The sequence below is a fragment of the Aulonocara sp. 'chitande type north' Nkhata Bay genome, linkage group LG23, assembly GCF_057382095.1.
Source record: "Aulonocara sp. 'chitande type north' Nkhata Bay isolate Kocher_YH1m ecotype deep benthic linkage group LG23, A_spYH_male_GT1.1, whole genome shotgun sequence".
NCBI classification, from domain to species: domain Eukaryota; kingdom Metazoa; phylum Chordata; class Actinopteri; order Cichliformes; family Cichlidae; genus Aulonocara; species Aulonocara sp. 'chitande type north' Nkhata Bay.
Genome location: NC_141365.1, coordinates 34,208,425 through 34,229,305, shown reverse-complemented (window position 1 = coordinate 34,229,305; position 20,881 = coordinate 34,208,425). Strand labels below are relative to the sequence as shown.

General features: G+C 39.6%; 1 protein-coding gene across 3 annotated transcripts; it reads right to left on the bottom strand.

Moving 5' to 3' along the window:
- Window positions 1-279: 279 nt before the first annotated feature.
- ptger2a (prostaglandin E receptor 2a (subtype EP2)) lies at window positions 280-17,800 on the bottom strand. 3 transcript variants are annotated; one of them, XM_086283100.1, is made up of 3 exons: window positions 17,569-17,800; window positions 11,595-13,083; window positions 280-3,141 (listed from the first exon to the last, which is right to left on the bottom strand). In XM_086283100.1, exons 2-3 carry the CDS (start codon window positions 12,438-12,440, stop codon window positions 2,866-2,868), a joined length of 1,122 nt encoding a protein of 373 aa, XP_086139226.1. In that variant the 5' UTR covers window positions 12,441-13,083; window positions 17,569-17,800; the 3' UTR covers window positions 280-2,865. The 3 variants fall into 3 exon arrangements, with proteins under 3 accessions (XP_086139226.1, XP_086139225.1, XP_086139227.1); XM_086283099.1 differs by having other exon boundaries at window positions 11,595-12,441; window positions 17,569-17,799; XM_086283101.1 differs by having other exon boundaries at window positions 11,595-12,441; window positions 17,665-17,795.
- Window positions 17,801-20,881: the final 3,081 nt, after the last annotated feature.

The following is a 20,881-nucleotide window of genomic DNA, read 5'->3' as shown; positions in this document are numbered from 1 at the left end:
CTGACCGTCTTCTGCTTTACCAGGACAGATATTTTAGCACCTTTATAACATAGCATATATGGTTGTACGTTGCATCCAAAAGTAAGAGAGCTGATCATAAACAAAGCAGAAGGTCTTGGTATGTAGTTTTAGCTGCCATATTCGACTCTGTTCTCTACATCTGGAACCCATCCACATACTGCATATAAAAAGTGTGTGTGTGTGTGTGTGTGTGTGTGTGTGTGTGTGTGTGTGTGTGTGTGTGTGTGTGAGAAAAGTTACAAATCTGGTTGCTCAGAATACTTGGTAGATGAGATGTTTATTTACACAAGCCATAAAACACACACACAAGCTTGTGCGCTCAGTGCATTCAATTTCATGTACAGTACTTAATTACAGAAAAATCCAGGTAGGTAGCATTCAGGTTTGACATTACATTTGCTGTCTGTCACACAAGCTGATACATATCACAGGCACACTGACGCAAAGACTCACATACACACGCTCATTCTCAAAATCACAAGAGAACACATTGGCATTAGTGCACACAGAAAGAACACATTACCACTGACAGGAAGCAGTAAGTCTCTGTCGTAAACACTGAACATATTGAGCCTGAGCTAAGAATCAACAACATACCAGCAGAGGCAATAAACTGCAGATTTTAACAACACAACGGGCAATTCTCACAGTGATGCTCACTGAATCTTCTGGCCTTTACCACACATTTCTGTGAACATTTTTCCACTTTGTACTCATTTGAGCACCAAACTATTTCAATTCCTAAACCCAGTCACGTCAGTGGGAGAGTTTTCCCCTTTTTTGAGAGATAATGGCAGGAGAGCAGGCAGAAGTTTGCAGTAGCTTTATTTTATTCCCCAGGGTTCCTTTAAAAGAAAGATATTGTGTAATTCAACCACATATAACTTTTTATCCCATTGAAAGTCTGCAAAAAAACAAAGTGGAGAATACTACCCACATTTTCCAAGAAAATCAGTAGTCATCTGATTTCAGCTGATTTGCTAAAAGTGACATCACTGTTGTGTAATGGTGGGTGGCTGATCAGTAAAGCGCGTGAGCTGTGTAGGCTAACTGCAAAATGATTAATGCGGGGTACAATTCTTAAGGACCTGAAAGGAAACTTACATTGGAAACCTTTGCTTTATCAGCTGAATTTCTAAGAGGATCTTAGCTGTGAGCCCTAATTTAGAAAGATGTCTTGTTTCAACACCAGATTGTTACTGTAGGAGACCCCCCCCTACAATGTCTTAATTTTGTATGAGCAAGTCAAGTTGCCATATTAGGCTACTTCAGTTACAGTAAAGTTTTATTCAACCGTATTTTCAATTAGAAAATGTGTGTCAACGTTAGATAGAAAGAACTTTGAGAAGCACAGAAAAACTGCTTGTGTGAATGAGGCAAGTTTATAACATTTAAATGGACTGTTTTTTCTCTACCTGAACACTCAAAGCACCTTTCCATTTAAAGTTACAGTCTTTCCACACTATAAAAATAGAGATAAATTCAAAGAAATCATTAAACGCCCCAAACTATGAAATTCATGTCCATGAAACTTCTGAACACAACTGTTTATGGAAAGCTAGAAGATGACCCCAAATAGGACATAGCAAACACAAATAAAACAAAAATCACATCATCGGCTTAGAAGGTGGAGTTGGGTAGAGATGAGTTGGATACATAGCAACTTTAGCCAGACTAAGACCCAATAAATGGCGTGGCGTGGTTCATATTCGCCAAACAGGTGTGTAAAAGGGTATCATCTCAAACCAGCTGATGTAGATGTAGGGCTAAAGCTCAAGACTTCAGATATTTGTCGTGTAAATATTTATAATGAAAACTTTGAGACAGGATTTATAAATGGCCACTGCATATTCTTTGTATTGTGCATAAAGATGCATTTGCACGTGTATTTAGTGAACTGCTGCCAATAACTGTTTGCCATTACAGTGATAAATACTGAATGTAATCAGCCATTTCTTTACAAATCACGCAGCTGACATAATTTAATCTACAGTATCACTTAAGGCAGAAAAGGTATGTTTATGCTATAATAGTTAACATATAAACCTACCTGGTCTGGAAAATTAACTTGATCACATTATTTTTAATTGTTTTGTCATTAATAAGACCCACTTTAAAAAGTACCCTAAGTTCATAAAGTGCATCAAAAGCATTACAATAACAGCCACGTGTCATGAGATTATTGATCCGCTTTTCCTTAACAGTTTAAGAAGCTTAAATCAAAATACATTTGCACATGAAACCTTGTTGTTAATAACATGGTAGTGTATCCTGTATACTACACACTATACATAAAAAATAAATACTGTAGCTCTCTACCTTTTTTGGTTAAAAGATAGCTTAATCTAAGACTCTGTAGGCATCCTGCCCTTTGACTTTTCTAACATCAATCTGGCAGCCTAGATTAAAGTACGAGGTTTAGACTCTCAGGGTTGATAAGAGAAGTATCAAAATACCAGTGATCAATATTTGTAACGCACTTGCACATTGTCTATGACATCACTGCCAAACTTTAGATATTTCCTTTCCCATCAGCAGCCATTTTTCTTTCATTCATAAAGAATGCAAGTCATGAGGGAGACAAAATCTCCGGAGAAGTCAGTGTGCATTTAGCTGAAATGCTAGAAGTGTATGGAAATGCCCACTAATTGGCAAGAGACGGCCCGAAACTGATAAGGCTGCTTAGAAGTTCTTATCAGCTTGATGGCATGGACCATTACCCAAAAGAAACACTGCTGTGACCCAGCAAACTTCTACAGCTTCGGTGCTCAGGTAGGACAGCGCACAGTCTACTTTCATGTCCAGTAAACATAAATATCAAGTGATGGCAAAGCACTGCTGCAGTCACATATTTTTTACTGAATCAATTTGCTCCGTGTACAGCGTTGGCCGAGACAGTTCTAGTTTGGCATTTTCTTTAGCCAGCGATGATTTAAACACAGATCCTCTCTGGTCTATCAGGGTGGACTGGCAGACAGAGGTCCAGCAAAAGTGCTGAACACCAGGGGAGAGTAGGATGAAGACCCAGGGGTCGACGATGGAGTTGACGGAGATGAAGCGGAGAGCAATCAGGTCTGAGGGATGATCATTCTCGCCATTGTAGTTGATGTACACTCGAATCTGAGGGAGGAAAGAGGAAGCAAGGAGTGAGGATAGAGAGATTATGAAGATTCCAAGGTACAATCTCAAAGCGAACATCATGAGAGAAAGACACACCACAGCTAGCATCCTGGTTCCAAATCAAACATTAAGCCTTTAATAGTAAACCATCACATAAAGACAGTTTGATATAGGGGGCTGAATTTGACTTAATTTTAATTTAATGCTGCCTGCATGTGGAAGGAGTTTGGAATCATCTTGACAGTGAACAGTGCAAAAGCCAGCCAACATCCAAAGAAGAAATTACAAGAAAGCCAATGTTGTAGAATAAAAGTGGTAAAAAAAATACTACGAATGTTCATGTTTCATGTTTTTGCATTATTGCTCTAGCTAGCAAAATCACATCCGCTTATACTCGCCCATTTATTTATTTATCTATGCAGAATCTGTGGCTCTACTATATATTGATTATTTTGATTATTGAGGAAATACTGTTGGGACATCTAAGAAACTGGAGACTTTTTCTTTGTTTCTTCCAGCGAGATTAGCATGATAGCAATCAATCCAACGGCGAAAATGTTGCTGGCGAGTGGACTAGTGCGAGTGCTGTAAATTTTTAAAAAGGTGGAGAAATGGTCTCCACTTACACAAGAGGCTGAGGATAGAAGCCCAGATCTAAACTAGATTACATAATAACCAATGATAATTTGGGCTCAGTTTATCTTACAACCTGATCTCATTATGCATAGTTTTAATTGTTTCGGTTTTAGTCTGCATAACTGATTTCTCAAAAATAAATAGCACTACAATTTATCCCTAGTAATGCGCACACAAGATATTTTTACTAACTAATGTTCTACATCAGGAAGAATATTTAAATTTCTTGCAACTCCCAAATATGGGCTCTCATGCTTATTCACTCAGTTTACAGACAAAAATAACAATAAAATGAAAGTATTCTTACATATTTCAGTTTTTTAGCTCATCCTACCAATAATTCAAGAAATCTCCACCATTTTCAAAGCACATAGATACTTCGGGCCGTTTGGATAAACAGACCAAATATTAAAAATGAAACTCCGTACTTTCTAACGTAAAAACCAAACTAAAATCACACTCTAACTACTCTTGTGGTAGTTCATGATGTACTTGTGTCCCCCCGTGTTTTAGGACAAATTTTCCTTCTTTTTTTTTACGTTCCAGGATATAAAGTTCCCTCCTTTAACTTTGTTTGCATGAAAAATATTTCTCAGGCCAATCACATATCTACTGATATAGTTAACTACTTGGTTAAGGTTAGGTAATAATAAGCAGTTTGGTTAGCTGTACATGGTCTGGATAAAAATCCTCTCTAAAGAGTCTCAAACATATGATCTGCAGGTAGGAAACATGCTTCCAATTGAAGCACCTTTTAAACTCGACTGAGTCCAAATTCAGATCTTTTCCGTTTTTGTAAGCTCACCATATGATTTTCATCTGCCTCAGTCTACAACCTCCAACCTTGTTCAAAAGACAAAATCAAAGAAAGGTAGTAGAAAAATTGATGTATTATAAAGTACTTGAGCTTTTAAATACAGCTGCTTTCATTAGCACACCTTAGGCCAAGAATGAGCATCAAATTACACTAATTAGTTCCTCCTTTGCAGCTGGAATGTCAGTGAAATCAGCCACTGCATTTATTGGCAGGAAGAAGCAGTAAATTCCCTCAGCACATAACCACAAGGTTGAGAACCAGCATGTTAATACAATCCATGGAAGCTGTGACTAGTCTGCAGGTTTAGAAATGACTGCTACTCTCTCTCGGGGATCGAGGGGAACAATATACAGTTAAAAGGATCAAATAACAACGGACAATAACCTCCTAATATTTTACATACTCGCTGTATTCCCTAACAGTGCTTCTCTTATTCACTTCCTGTCCTCCACCCACCCTTTTCTCTTTCTCTGAAATTCTTTTTTTTATTGCTATCTGCAAGTTTTTATTTAGCGCTTTCTCTTTTGCTTTCCACTCTACATTTGTGTTAGCACCTATGAGAGCACTCAGATTATCACCTGGAAATAAGGAGTAATTTGCATGAAAAATTTGCAAGAAAAATCAGCATGTATTTCAAAAATACAAATGATGAAGGAACAATGTGAACAACCTTGGAATAAAACACAAAATGTGCCTTTTGCGTGTTCTGTTCTTTAAGTGCAAACCCCAGTGCCATTTTAAACAAAGCCAGATGGGATCATTACTCTGATCAGTGACAGCCTTCACCATGTGTGAGAAACGAGAATGCGAGGAGACAGAAGTCAGACTTTCACCGTGAGCCCACGTTTCTCTCACAGCACCAACAGGAAGCGTTGTTGTGAGTCTTTGAGGGTATTGATCAGAGAACTAATGTCATCTGTTTTAGTTTCATTTCGAAGAGCAAAATGTTACACAGCCACAGTGTATGCTGAGCAGATACTGAGTCAGAGGTGATGACATTATTAATTTTGCCCTCATGATATCGTGTTACTTATTAATGTTGGCTAGCGTTTTCACATTTTAATGCGATCACAGATAACCACATCATCTGTCCACGATTTCATATCCGCAGAAAAATGTAATATGATCTTGCCATGTGGCTGTGTGTATTTGATATCCTGACTGTGGTCTCACATTACAATCTGGACACCCAAGAGTATATACAGTATATCATTGTGTCCTTGGGAATCTCACAATCATTTTGCAAACATGAAAAACCTTAAATATTTATTCAAGCCCCACCTTCTTGAGCTACAGTCATTATTAGAGAACTGCTCAGTGATGACAGTCACAACATCAGATCTTATCAGTGAAAAGGGTAGCAGTTTTATCACTTTAAAATACACTTGGCTTGAATGCTAACGTATGACTCTACTTTGAAGGCAAACCTCCATCTTCAATGTGTGCTGCACTTGATAATTTGCACTAACATTCGGCTAGTATTTGCAGGCCAACATGAAAAACTACAGGCAGCTATGGCAATCTGCTAGGAACCAAAGCAATGACTAGGAAGTTTTTGGTGCAACTACTTCTTTGCATCCAACTTCACCCAAGCGACCGCCAAAAACCAGCGAGCGGTGGTAAAAAGTCTGATGACTCAGCCACTCAAAATTGTTGCTGCATAATAGCTGAACATGACTGACATGAAGATGCAGTCTGTCCAACAGAATCACAAACTTTTTTTCTATTAAAAAAATACAGAATAAGTTTGCATCTAAATGATGCCATCAAGTCACCATAATCATACACCCTAACTAACAGCTTTGCATGGTAAAATTAGCAGTTTTGTCAATGTCGTCTGGTGGAGTTCAAGAGTTTGACTTGTTAAGAAGCACCACCTGAAACCAGGAAAAGCACTGAAAATGTTCAACATATAACATACATTTAAACTGATATCAACACATGTAAGTTTACTTTCTTGCTAGAAGGCAATACTGCATCGTTGATGGTGTTAAAAAAGACTACTATGGGTAACATGTAATTAAAGCGGATTATCCCCAACTAAGTGAAAACAATTTACTCAGAGAATATGATAAAAATCTTTAAATGGTTCTATGGACTGAAAAAAGGCAACCCAGTTCTGGAGATATACATCATCGAATACATATTTTATTTTATGTCTCTCCAGTAAAAATAAAACCACCAAAATTTGACTCTTCATGTATTTGGAATTTAGCAAACTTACAAATTTAGTAGGGGAACAAATAATTATTTCCCCCACTGCGTTCTACTGTAGCCCAAGTAGATTTCCTTCCTCCCTCATGTCCCTGTTTACCCTCGCTGTACCAAAAGTCATGCATTTCACTGAGTTGCCTGTTGAGGCAGTGAAGAAACCTGATCTCAGTGTCTTGTACCTGCCTACAGAATTCTACATCTGGCTGCAGTTGTCTGATAGTTGATTCTCATTAACACAATTAGAAGCTGTCAAAATGTTCAGTTTTACGGCATCCTGTGATGATTACGCTCCTCATTACTGTTAAAGACATTTTTTTAAAAGTCCTGTGTATGAATAGCTTATGTTACAAAAGCACTAGAAATTTTAAGTGAGTGGATGTGTGACAATTTGAGGGATTTACATAACGATCAAACAATAACTGTTAAATTAATAATACTCCTTGAGGAACACTCTCTGAAGGGCTCTGCTTGTAAGAACACGGTTCATAAAGTGGCTTCCGCCTTGGCGTCGTCTGCTTTTTATATTGTGGCTGATATTAAGTTAAGTATAATGCACAACTTGGCAGACACTGCAGAGCTGAAGGTTATGACTCCGTATTTCAGGTCAGAGCTGAGAAGCAACAGCACACGGGATGGCACTTTAGCACATAACCGATGTCTGCAACTAAGTGCATGGCATCATATTTTGCTGGGAAAGCTACTCATTTAGCATTTGAAGAACAAAGTGACGCTTAGGAAATCAAATGTTTCTCATATGTCTACTTTGTAAACATGCTATGCTAGTCAGAAATATCATATAACAAAGTCTAACAACATAGAGGTTTTGTTTTTGGTGTTTTACTACCATCCCCTGAGCAATCATCTGTGATATTGTTACAAGTGACATTTCTAATTGCACTTGGAAAGACAGATACTCATGATCTTCTCATTACAGCCTGAATCCATATTGCTTTCTGATGACATTACTGATAAAATCTTAAAGGTTGCTTCCAGTTACCAAGCATACTGCAAGTGAAGCTTGCTGTTTGGAATGATAACTTGACCTTAAAACATAACTTCTATTTGATGGGGGGGGGGGGGGGTTGGATTGTAGTCCTGGACATTTCATTATCTACTCACTATTTAAATAAAACTTAAGTATAATAATAATGACAATGTTTATGTGTTAGTCCCCGTAGGGGAATTATTCTTCTGCATTTAACCCATTCACCCAGTGAAGCAGTGGGCAGCCACCAGTGTAGGGACGGTACCTTGCTCAGGGGTACCTCAGGGTAGCTGTTCAGTGGATTTGAACCCCCAACCTTCCAATCATGGGGCAACCACTTCACCTACTGAGCTATCCCTAAATATGTGAATCAATATGTGATGGAAGAAATCATTAGGAAAAATATAGCTTGGGATCATAAATAGCTTTATAAATATCTTGGATTGATTTATTTTTAATTTAATAATTTCGTAATTCAGAGTTGTGGCAGTGCAGAAGCCTGGCCAAGCTGTTTTTTATTCATGCATCCATCCATGCATCTATCCATTCATTCTCTTCCGCTTATCCTTATCGGGGATAACTTTTCAGACACAATTTCTCTGCTGTAGCTGCTTAGTGGCAAAGTGCCTAAAGATACCATTTAAGTTTTCTGATATGTAGACAAAACACTGGTTTATCCCTTGAGTTACAGTGGGGCAAAAAAGTATTTAGTCAGCCACCGATTGTGCAAGTTCCCCCACTTAAAATGATGACAGAGGTCAGTAATTTGCACCAGAGGTACACTTCAACTGTGAGAGACAGAATGTGAAAAAAAAATCCATGAATCCACATGGTAGGATTTGTAAAGAATTTATTCGTAAATTAGGGTGGAAAATAAGTATTTGGTCACCTCAAACAAGGAAAATCTCTGGCTCTCACAGACCTGTAACGTCTTCTGTAAGAAGCTTTTCTGTCCCCCACTCGTTACCTGTATGAATGGCACCTGTTTGAACTCATCGTCTGTATAAAATGGGGCAGGGATAGCTCAGTAGGTAGAGTGGTTGCCCCATGATCGGAAGGTCGGGGGTTCGATTCCCCTTAACAGCTACCCTGAGGTACCCCTGAGCAAGGTACCGTCCCTACACACTGCTCCCCGGGCGCCCAATGGCTGCCCACTGCTTCACTGAGTGAATGAGTTAAATGCAGAGAGCAATTTCCCCACGGGGCTCAATAAAGTACAATAATGTACACACTTTCTTCTTAAAAGACACCTGTCCACAGCCTCAAACAGTCAGACTCCAAACTCCGCCATGGCCAAGACCAAAGAGCTTTCGAAGGACACCAGGTAAAGTATTGTAGACCTGCACCAGACTGGGAAGAGTGAATCTACAATAGGCAAGCAGCTTGGTGTGAAAAAATCAACTGTGGGAGCAATCATCAGAAAATGGAAGACATACAAGACCACTGATAATCTCCCTCGATCTGGGGCTTCATGCAAGATCTCATCCCGTGGGGTCAAAATGATCATGAGAACGGTGAGCAAAGATCCCAGAACCACACGGGGGGGACCTGGTGAATGACCTGCAGAGAGCTGGGACCAAAGTAACAAAGGTCACCATCAGTAACACACGACAACGGCAGGGAATCAAATCCCGCAGTGCCAGACGTGTTCCGCTGCTGAAGCCAGTGCATGTCCAGGCCCGTCTGAAGTTTGCCAGAGAGCACATGGATGATACAGCAGAGGATTGGGAGAATGTCATGTGGTCAGATGAAACCAAAGTAGAACTTTTTGGTATAAACTCAACTCGTCGTGTTTGGAGGAAGAAGAATACTGAGTTGCATCCCAAGAACACCATACCTACTGTGACGCATGGGGGTGGAAACATCATGCTATGGGGCTGTTTTTCTGCCAAGGGGACAGGACGACTGATCCGTGTTAAGGACAGAATGAATGGGGCCATGTATCGTGAGATTTTGAGCCAAAACCTCCTTCCATCAGTGAGAACTTTGAAGATGAAACGAGGCTGGGTCTTCCAACATGACAATGATCCAAAACACACCGCCTGGGCAACAAAGGAGTGGCTCCGTAAGAAGCATTTGAAAGTCCTGGAGTGGCCTAGCCAGTCTCCAGACCTCAACCCCATAGAAAATCTGTGGCGGGAGTTGAAAGTCCGTGTTGCTCGACAGCCCCAAAACATCACTGCTCTCGAGAAGATCTGCATGGAGGAATGGGCCAAAATACCAGCTACTGTGTGTGCAAACCTGGTAAAGACCTATAGTAAACGTTTGACCTCTGTTATTGCCAACAAAGGTTATGTTACAAAGTATTGAGTTGTATTTTTGTTATTGACCAAATACTTATTTTCCACCCTGATTTACGAATAAATTCTTTACAAATCCTACCATGTGGATTCATGGATTTTTTTTTTCACATTCTGTCTCTCACAGTTGAAGTGTACCTCTGGTGCAAATTACTGACCTCTGTCATCATTTTAGGTGGGGGAACCTGCACAATCGGTGGCTGACTAAATACTTTTTTGCCCCACTGTAGGTAGTTTTGTATGCTTGAATGATTCATAGGCCAGTGTTACGTGGCTTAACAAAAAAAAAAAAATCAAAAACAAGACAAGACAAAAAAAAAAGTTAAAAAAGGAAAGATGTGAATATTTTAGCAAGCCCCTGTACACAAACTGAAGTGCATCATCTTTGGCTTTAAAATAGGCAGCAGCTTCACAAAGGCACTACAGAAATTCCTGTCTACACATTGGCATCAAAGCAACCGATAATCTACTGCAATGTTTATGAGTATTGCATTTCCACCACGTGTCCACAGAGAAACAGTTACATTTGCATATGTATCAGACTTCACACAATAAACAGTACCGGCTGTGGGTGACATTTTGATACACATCTGATAAGACAGCAGTTTTTCAGCAACCAGGCTAAAAAAAACAAAACAAAAAACAGTTTTATCTTTCAATCAGTACTCGAGATCAGATAAGCTGAAAAGAGATGCATATACATGAGTTGCATATCAGTCAAACCGCTAAGCCAGTACTTCGCTTTCCTTTTGTAAATAGCTAAACATTGTCTCTAATTTTGTATAAGTGGAACGTGGTTTGTGTTCTAGGGGGTCTGAAATAGTGGTAGTGTAGTATTAAGGTAATGTGACACAGTGTGAACCTAATAACAAGTACTCTAACCAAAATATCACTATTACCAAAGTGTATAAAGGATATAAAGTGTCAAAAAAGACTAGCCTGTAAGCCTGCATGACCAACAATGTAGCACAAAAACTGCAGTGACCTAATCAGGCCGGTCACAAATAGTAGACAAGGGATGTTAAACATGTGGTCTGGCGGGCAGAACCAGACAGCTAAGAGTCAGTTCAGTGAAGGGTCTTGCAATTGTGAAAATTGTAGGCATTGAAGTAAAAAAAATGTATTTATTTATTTATTTTGTCTACGGAAGGAGGCGTTGACCATTCCTATTGGTCCCCACTCCCTGCTGTAATTAAGTGGGAGAAGGGACATATTTAGGGATGGGGAGAAAAGGACCCCAGTGCCCATCTGACCCCACCACAGAGAAAAAAACTACACCCGCCCTAACATTCAGTCAACTCCCAGACTACATAAGACAATAAACAACAAGGTTAAGTCCATCCTCCACCTCTGGTAGATTCATCCACCTGTAGAGTGGTCTCCTCAAAAGAAGAGACAAAAAAAACTGAATTGGCCATGAATGGCTCCTACGGATTCAGTTCAGCCCAAACAAACTGATGAACAAAGGTCATTTGCAGAACAACACTCCATTGTCACTTACCACTAGTGGTAGTGTACAGATGATAAAGGTAACGGTCATGACGACCATCATGGTCAGATGCTCCACCTCCTCTGACATGGACAGAAGCTTGCGCTCACTGTTGGATCTCATTGTGGACATCACTGTGCCATTTCTCCTCCGGCGCTGGTACATCCTATACAGCTGGTACACCACAAAGGCGTTACACACTACAATGGCCACCACGAGCACCAGCATAAAAGTGGCATACAGAATGGCATAGGCTTTGTTCTGTGGTTTCACTGCATTCATGTCAATGAAGCACCATGTGCCCGGGCAGTATTGTACATATCTCCCAAATCCAGCAAAAGGGAGGAGACAGAATATTATGCACAACAAAAACACCAGCAATATTGTGATGTATGCACACTTCTTGGTGACATGCCGGCTGTACAGGTAGGGGTACCCAATGGCAAAGCATCTTTCTAGTGCTGTAGAGAAGAGGAGCAACATGGTAGCCAGGCTGAAGAAGGTCATACTGGCACCAAAGTACGAACACAAGCCGCAAGTTTTAGGCCTCATACCAATCAGGGTTAAGTTGCGCGAGTATGAAAGCAGCACTAATGGGCTGACCAAACAGGTTCCAGTCAAGTCCGTAACCACCAATGATGTGATGAGGATGTGGAACAAGCTGCGCTGCCATGTGCCTCCACTCCTTACGTTCCTGCGTCGCCGTATTTCCAAGATCACCAGGGCAGCTACGTTTCCAAAGATGCCTATAGCAAACATGGAGGCGCTGACCAGGGGGTTCGCAGGAGGGTTAATGTGGTGCTTGAAGTGGCATGTATCGTTGTCTACATCTATCCTTGAGCAGTTGCTTTCACCCATCCTGTTAAACCAAAAATAGGAAAAGAGATCTGTGAGACGTAGTCTTGACAACAAATTTTTTTTTCACTATTATTAGCTTGATCAAAATGATTGGTGAAAAATGTCTTAACAAAATACAACTCAATTGATATAAGTACTTTTAACAGAGTTCCAAATAACACTAGCAAAATTGTATATGGGAATTATTATCACACTATCAGTATGTATTATTTACTTTTAAGAAAACAGAAAGAACTAGACTCCGCAATGCCTTTCTTTCACTGTACCACCGTGGCCCTCATCAGCATACAAAAGTACAAAGAACCAACCATGTTTAGTATGAGCCAATGCCACGGTGACAGTATATACAGTCTGGTACAACAACTTTGCAACAAATTATTAAGACCTAGAAAGATTCAATTCAATTCAATTCAATTTATTTATATAGCGCCAAATCACAACAAAAGTCGCCTCAAGGCGCTTCATAGATACAGAGAAAAACCCAACAATCATATGACCCCCTATGAGCAAGCACTTTGGCGACAGTGGGAAGGAAAAACTCCCTTTTAACAGGAAGAAACCTCTGGCAGAACCAGGCTCAGGGAGGGGCGGCCATCTGCTGCGACCGGTTGGGGTGAGAGAAGGAAGACAGGATAAAGACATGCTGTGGAAGAGAGACAGAGGTTAACAACAGATATGATTCAATGCAGAGAGGTCTATTAATACATAGTGAGTGAGAAAGGTGACTGGAAAGGAAAAACTCAATGCATCATGGGAATCCCCCGGCAGCCTACATCTATTGCAGCATAACAAAGGGAGGATTCAGGGTCACCTGGTCCAGCCCTAACTATATGCTTTAGAAAAAAGGAAAGTTTTAAGCCTAATCTTAAAAGTAGAGATGGTGTCTGTCTCCCGAATCCAAACTGGAAGCTGGTTCCACAGAAGAGGGGCCTGAAAACTGAAGGCTCTGCCTCCCATTCTACTTTTAAATACTCTAGGAACAACAAGTAGGCCTGCAGAGCGAGAGCGGAGCGCTCTAATAGGGTGATATGGTACTACAAGGTCATTAAGATAAGATGGGGCCTGATTATTTAAGACCTTGTATGTGAGGAGCAGGATTTTGAATTCAATTCTGGATTTAACAGGAAGCCAATGAAGGGAAGCCAAAACAGGAGAAATATGCTCTCTCTTTCTAGTCCCTGTCAGGACTCTTGCTGCAGCATTTTGGATTAGCTGAAGGCTTTTCAGTGAGTTTTTTGGACATCCTGATAATAATGAATTACAGTAGTCCAGCCTGGAAGTAATAAATGCATGAACTAGTTTTTCAGCGTCACTCTGAGACAGGATATTTCTAATTTTAGAGATGTTGCGCAAATGGAAGAAAGCAGTCTTACATATTTGTTTAATATGTGCGTTGAAGGACATGTCCTGGTCAAAAATGACTCCAAGGTTCCTCACCGCGTTACTGGAGGCCAAGGTAATGCCATCCAGAGTAAGAATCTGATTAGATACCATATTTCTAAGATTTTCAGGGCCGAGTACAATAACCTCAGTTTTATCTGAATTAAGAAGCAGAAAGTTAGCGGCCATCCAGGTCTTTATGTCTTTAAGACATTCCTGCAGTTTAACTAATTGGTGTGTGTTATCTGGCTTCATGGACAGATAGAGCTGGGTGTCATCTGCATAGCAGTGAAAATGTATGCTATGTCTTCTAATGATACTGCCTAAGGGAAGCATGTATAATGTAAACAGAATTGGTCCTAGCACTGAACCCTGTGGAACTCCATAATTAACCTCAGTGTGTGAAGAGGACTCTCCATTTACATGCACGAATTGGAGTCTATTAGATAGATATGATACAAACCACTGCAGCGCAGTACCTGTAATACCTACAGCATGTTCTAATCGCTCTAATAGGATATTATGATCAACAGTATCGAACGCTGCACTGAGGTCTAGCAGGACAAGCACAGAGATGAGTCCACTGTCAGAGGCCATAAGAAGATCATTTGTAACCTTCACTAAAGCTGTTTCTGTGCTGTGCTGAGCTCTGAAACCTGACTGAAACTCTTCAAATAAACCATTCCTCTGCAGATGATCTGTTAGCTGTTTGACAACCACTCTTTCAAGGATTTTTGATATGAAAGGAAGGTTGGAGATTGGCCTATAATTAGCTAAGACTGCTGGGTCTAGAGATGGCTTTTTGAGTAAAGGTTTAACTACAGCCAGCTTGAAGGCCTGTGGTACATAGCCGATTATTAGAGATAGGTTGATCATATTTAAGATCGAAGAATTAATTAATGGCAGGACTTCTTTGAGCAGTTTTGTAGGAATGGGGTCTAAAAGACACGTTGATGGTTTGGAGGAAGTAATTATTGAAGTTAACTCAGAAAGATCAATTGGAGAAAAAGAGTCTAACTTAATATCAATGGTACTAAGAGTAACTGTAGATAATATTACATCTGTGGGATGATTATTGGTAATTTTTTCTCTAATGATAAAAATTTTATTTGTGAAGAAGTTCATGAAGTCATTACTAGTTAACGTTAAAGGGATGGTTGGCTCAAAAGAGCTCTGACTTTTTGTCAGCCTGGCTACAGTGCTGAAGAGACAGGATACCAAGATGGTGCTCAACAAATTCAGTTAGATTAAAATAACTAAATAAAGATACACTTTTGTATGTAACATGTTACAAAGTTACAAAGTAACGTGATTACAAAGTAACGTGATTACAAAGTAACGTGATTACAAAGTAACGCTTGACTGTAATCATATTAGAGTTTTCTATAATGCAGTAAAGTAAATTACTGTACCAACTGCATTATAAGGCTAACACAACTTCAGCTCTTTGCAAGCACCTGCACAGACAGCATGCAAACACAAATCTAGCCAAGAACCCAGAGTGATGATAAAGCCGAGTCCATGATGACTCCAGCACAGTAACCAGGCCCCGAATTTCCACAGTGATGGGCCATCAGCCTGCAGCCTCCATTTCTACCTGTTTTTGTTTCTAAAATAGAATTACTGGCGATTCTACTTTAATGTTTAGGCTGGTTTTCATCTTTGTTTGGCTTTGTGTTTATAAGTAAAATGTAATTATGTTTTACAGAGTAACGAGAAAGTAATATGCCAAGCAGTCAAATTACTTTCTCCGGCATCTAATTTCATTCCATAGTGCATTCTTTTAAGTCGAGTAAAGAGGAATGTGTAATGCAAGTGTAATACATTGCAAGAAAGGCACTTTCATACACATATTATGTAAAGAACTCAAGAGATTGGGTCTCCAGAGCTATGTAGCCCTAAAAAGACCACTTATCAGTGAAGCTAACCAGAAGAAAGGCTTCAATTTGATAGAGAGTGAAAATATTGGTCTCTACACCAGTAGAAAAAAAGTCACATAGTCTAATGAGCCCAGTTTTACCCTGTTCCAACTTTTCCATGAATTCATTTCTTTCTTCCCTGATTCTGTGGCTATATCCCGAAAGCTACATACTATCCTTTTAAATTGTGAAAGAGTTGTTCGGGGGGCTCAAGACATCATTTTCACATACTGTGGCCACCACTGACTCCGGACCTTCACATCATTCAGAATCTTTACGAAGTCCATGTGTGTCCATGTGACATCATAAAAGCTAAAGTCAGGTCAACGATATAATAGAGTGTATGATGACAAATAAAATGAAAGGGCATGATAGATTCCCCTCCAGAGAAAAACAAACATGCTACATAACTCAACTACGCCCAGTCATAGTCATCTTTCATGTTTGCAGTTGCTCATGTGTTTTGTGGGTGAAACCAAACTGCTGGCAGTTGAAGACAAACTCAAGTCTGTGCAAAGGAAAAACTAGAGGCCTACAAATCTCTTATCCAGGACTTTTAATACAAAGATTTGTTGATTTATGGGTGTAATGTAAATGATAAAATACTGTCTTTAACAACGGAGCAATATCATAAAATATACTGAACTAACAGAAGTAATGCATGCAGCTCCAGCAGGTGCCTCAAACTCTGTGTCACAGTTGTGGCTTAATAAGACAAGAAAAAAGAAATCATGTTTTCGTGTACTAAACAACTCGACAACTGCATTAAAACTGTTGGTTTTAATGTTCATTTTAACATAATGAGGGAACATGAACCTCAACACATGATCTTCACTGCAAAGCAAATTGAATTCTGACTCAGCTTTAGGGAATGCTCTAAGCGCTAAGTTCCAGCAGTTTCAAAATGACTTTCATTTGTTTAACTTCCGCTCACTGGTCCAAGAAAATCCAGTGTTGGCTGCCAAGAATGTTTACTGGTGTCATTTAAATTCACACCATTTTGACTGAAGCCAATAACGCTGATAACACATGGCGCACACTTGATGTTTGTAGGACTTTGTCTGACCTTACTGACCGCACGCATGCTGTGCGCAAAGGAAGATCCCCCCCCCCCCCCCTCCCATTTCTCCTTTTTTACATTTGCAAAAATTCCACTAGTATATCTTTTGGAATTGTGAAACCCAAAGTTGTTCCTCTTTTTCCTCAGCAGTTAAGAGATATCAGCTGACAGGCAGAAAATCAGAAAGTGTATCTCAAGGTTTCACACAGTTACTTTTACAACGGCTGTGCTGATTTTTCAAAGTCTACGTCTGCATACTAATATTGCACATTTGCGCCGTTTGCATGACTTTCTGTGGGTGTGATTGCCTTCACTTCCACTGGATGTGTAACAGGCTCACTTGCTGTGACTGATTACGCCCGCTGTTACTTTGGGCTTCAGATGCTCCTGAACTGATTAAACAGCTACAAAAACAACGTCGGGAGTCTGAAAGATGTGACCAGGTTTTGGTTCTTGGATGAAGTTCTTTGCAGATTTTTCATGACGTCAGTTTTTGACAGCTATTTAAAAAATTCTGGAAAAATGTGACTTTATTAATTAACACGCTTTAATGAAAACAAACAAGCCGGCTTCCGTTTAATTTAATATCGATGACTTCTTGTAAACAAGACACGGCGGTTTGCTGTCTGGTTTCAAAGTATTTATTTAATTGGTAAAAAGATGTTTGAAGCATGTGACGAAGGCTTTCAGTTACATCATTCACACTCAAGAAAACAACGCGACTGTCCCTCACAGAAGCAACACACATCCAAAAAAAGTAAGTTCTCACCTGCTTTTTGACTTTCCTTCACTAGTGTAGAAGTTTGTCGTTTATCAATGTCCCAGTCGAGTCGCAATGCAGGTAAAAACACAAGAAAATACCCACCGTATATTCCCTCTTCTTTCACTTACGGAGCCGCTCTGGATTCAAGGTAAGTTGGTGCGAGAGCGAGGCGCGCGCTGCTGTGAGAGTCAGGCATGAGTGGACCCGGGTAAAGGGAATCGTGCGGTGACGTCACACCCAAAAGGTCCACCCACGCAGTGAATGCGTGCCCGTGCAAGCCTTACCTTAAAAATACTGTTAAATAGCGCTCACTGTGAGTTCAGCTGCAGAACAGTCTTTGTTCAGTTTGTCTGTCAGACTGCAGTCACGTGACGGGGATGATACTTCCCTGTTTAAACAAGTCATGTAGCTTCACTTTGGTAAGAATGACAACCGATCACTCCTAAGTTAAAGAAAGTACCACAGAAGCGAATTATCTACATTGTTTGTAACATTATATGTCTTTATTTTTGGAAATGCTGCATTATACTAACAAATAGGTTATTTAATGAAGAAGGGGTTTCACACTAGCCTTCAACTGGCTTACAATGTTTTTAGAAACAAGGCCACTCTCCAGATTGTACACAAGACTTTTAAATGCGACAAGCAGCTATTTTGGGGGAACTATTGTAAAAAAAAATTTTAAACAAACAGCTGTAGCACTAATGTGAAGTAATTATATAAAAATGTAATCTGCTCCCTTTCTTTCTGAAGTCCCTAAAGCAATATTACATGGCATTATTATTCATGGTGAGTTTCCAACACTAAAAACAAAAAGAAAAGTTATAGCATGGACTGTTTCCTGTCTGATAAAATGACGTGTGTGTGTGTGTGTGTGTGTGTGTGTGTGTGTGTGTGTGTCTGTCTCCTGCTTTTATCTCGAATGTACAATTAGGAGATTCAAAGAAAGATGTCTGTTTTCTCATATGTAGGGTTTGTGTATTCTTTTGGGGTTTGTTTTTTTCTTCAAATTAATGTACATTTGAGGTGAGTTTCCCAAGAAGATGAATAAAAGTGTTTGTCCCGTATGAATCAGCATAAAAAAAACCAAACAAACCAAACAAAAAAACTGTAGAAAAATTCCATGCCAATATCAATACATCACTTGATAAAACAGATAGAAGAAGAAAACAGAATAAATGCCAAACAAGATCCAATAATGTGCCTTTATTGGAACATGTTGCCATCGTTGGACATTGTAAGATTAAGCTCAATGGGGATTTCAGGTCAGTGAGTGACTTCTTTACCATTTACCTTTTTTCTTTTTCTTTCTTTTCTTTTTTCTTTTACAATTCGTCTCCTCTGGTTTGAAAAGCCTTGTAATCAGCTAATGTCTAAAGCACACGTGCAACCACAGAATTGTATCACATATAATCTCCTGCCCAACACCTCAAATTCTAAATGTTATTTACAGTTTTCACAGCTCACACACAGAAATTTCACACACCCTTCCTTCCTGCCTGGTCTTTCTTCCTTTTTTAAAAACTCTTTCTATCTCTCGCTCTCTTTCATATTGCAGATCTTGTAGCTTCCACTTTTATTTCCTGTAATACCTTTCGCTTCCCTTACAGCTTGTCTGCTCCCATTTTGTTTCCTTTCCTTTCTTTTTCCTACCTTTCCTCTGTCAGCACCTTTTCCATTATGTCCTTTTTCTTGTCATTTCCCCGTCCTTCTACTTTTTGCCCTTTTACAGTTGATTTCATGCTTTCTTTGATCACCTAACCATTACAAATTAAAAGACTCAATCACAATTTTCAGCTTATAGATACAAAACCTACAAATCCAGATTTTTCAAGTAACAGCCCCACCCGTGAGTCGATATTGATCCAAGCAAAGGATTTATAAATAGCGATCATTGTTGTCTGTCTTTGCTCTTTATTTAGAACCATTTCAATTATTGATCAAGGTCTTGATCCACAAAGTCTATGTCCTGCTGCTCTGGTAAACAGCCTTTGTTGGGAGTTTGGCATCAGTCAAAGTGCTGACAGCTGCTGTACAAATTGTTAGTGTCTCGTGATTTCTTTTCTGCACAAACACACACAAGCCCCACTGCTGTCAACAGGATACAACTGTATGTGTGTGCTTTGCTGTAGCCTGCTAATGGTCTGTGTTTGAATCATTGATGAGTTCATCGATTTGTTTTTCTTTTTTTAGTGAATATTGACTTTCACAGCTGAAGCATAAAGAACTGACATCCTGTAATTACACACTGAAACAGTGAAAAGCAAAACGGAAGATGAACACATCAAACCTTCTAATCACACTATGGGAAATGCACTTTGTTATATATGTGTATTTATTTTATGGCACACGGTCGTCCAATTATAAATATGGGATATGATTGCATGTGGGTCTTCCTTTATTACATGATAGACAGACGGTTTAAAATATCTGTGTGTGTGTGTGTGTGTGTGTGTGTGTGTGTGTGTGTGTGTGTGTGTGTGCAAAGTAAACCACAAATCAGACAGCAAAATCACACAGAATAGACGACCCACACTGTGTGGAATTTAATCTCTCTGCTTTGTCTTTGTCTCCACCTACTGGTTTCTGTGTGTAAGTGCAAGCTCGGATTTCCTGTCTGAAGAAAAGCTCGCTGATACAGGTATGTACAGTAGGAAATACTCCTCACTTGTGTCCCATCACTTCACAACACGTTTGCGGTTGTTTTTAGGTCTCGTTTAACTTAAAGGAGAAAGTGTTCATTTTTTGGCAATCAGTTCTGCACACAGTAACCTCAATGTCAAGAATCTACCTGTATGAACTTCCCTTGGCTGTTGGACAGGGGCATTTTCAGGGTTTTTGAAATGAAAAGTGGACAAGTGGAGACAAAACAAGAAGTGGCAGACCTAAAAAGGACAAACAGTGTGAAAGTCATGTTGTTAATAAACAGGAAATTATTCAGCAAAAACCTGACCCGGGACCTGATCCTTATGTTGGTCTCAGTGGAAGGCTGGCTGTCACAAGGCCATTCTTTAAGAAGGGAAAAGTCTGAGGTATGCTAAATTACACAAACCTGACTAATATCATACAAAGTAACAGGTTATATGTTATTACTGATTTGTAAATATTATCATCTGGTTGTTACACTGTTTTATTGTTAACAATAACTCTAAAGCGTGTAAATGATGGTCTTTAAAGTGGAGTGGTTTGTGTCCACATGAGGAGTTCCAGAGAGAGAGAGAGAGAGCTGAGAGGCTATAGCTGGGACACCAAGACAATTCTAAGAAAGGGGAGAAGAGAAACTGGTAAGTACAAAGAGTAATTTAGCATGACACTACAA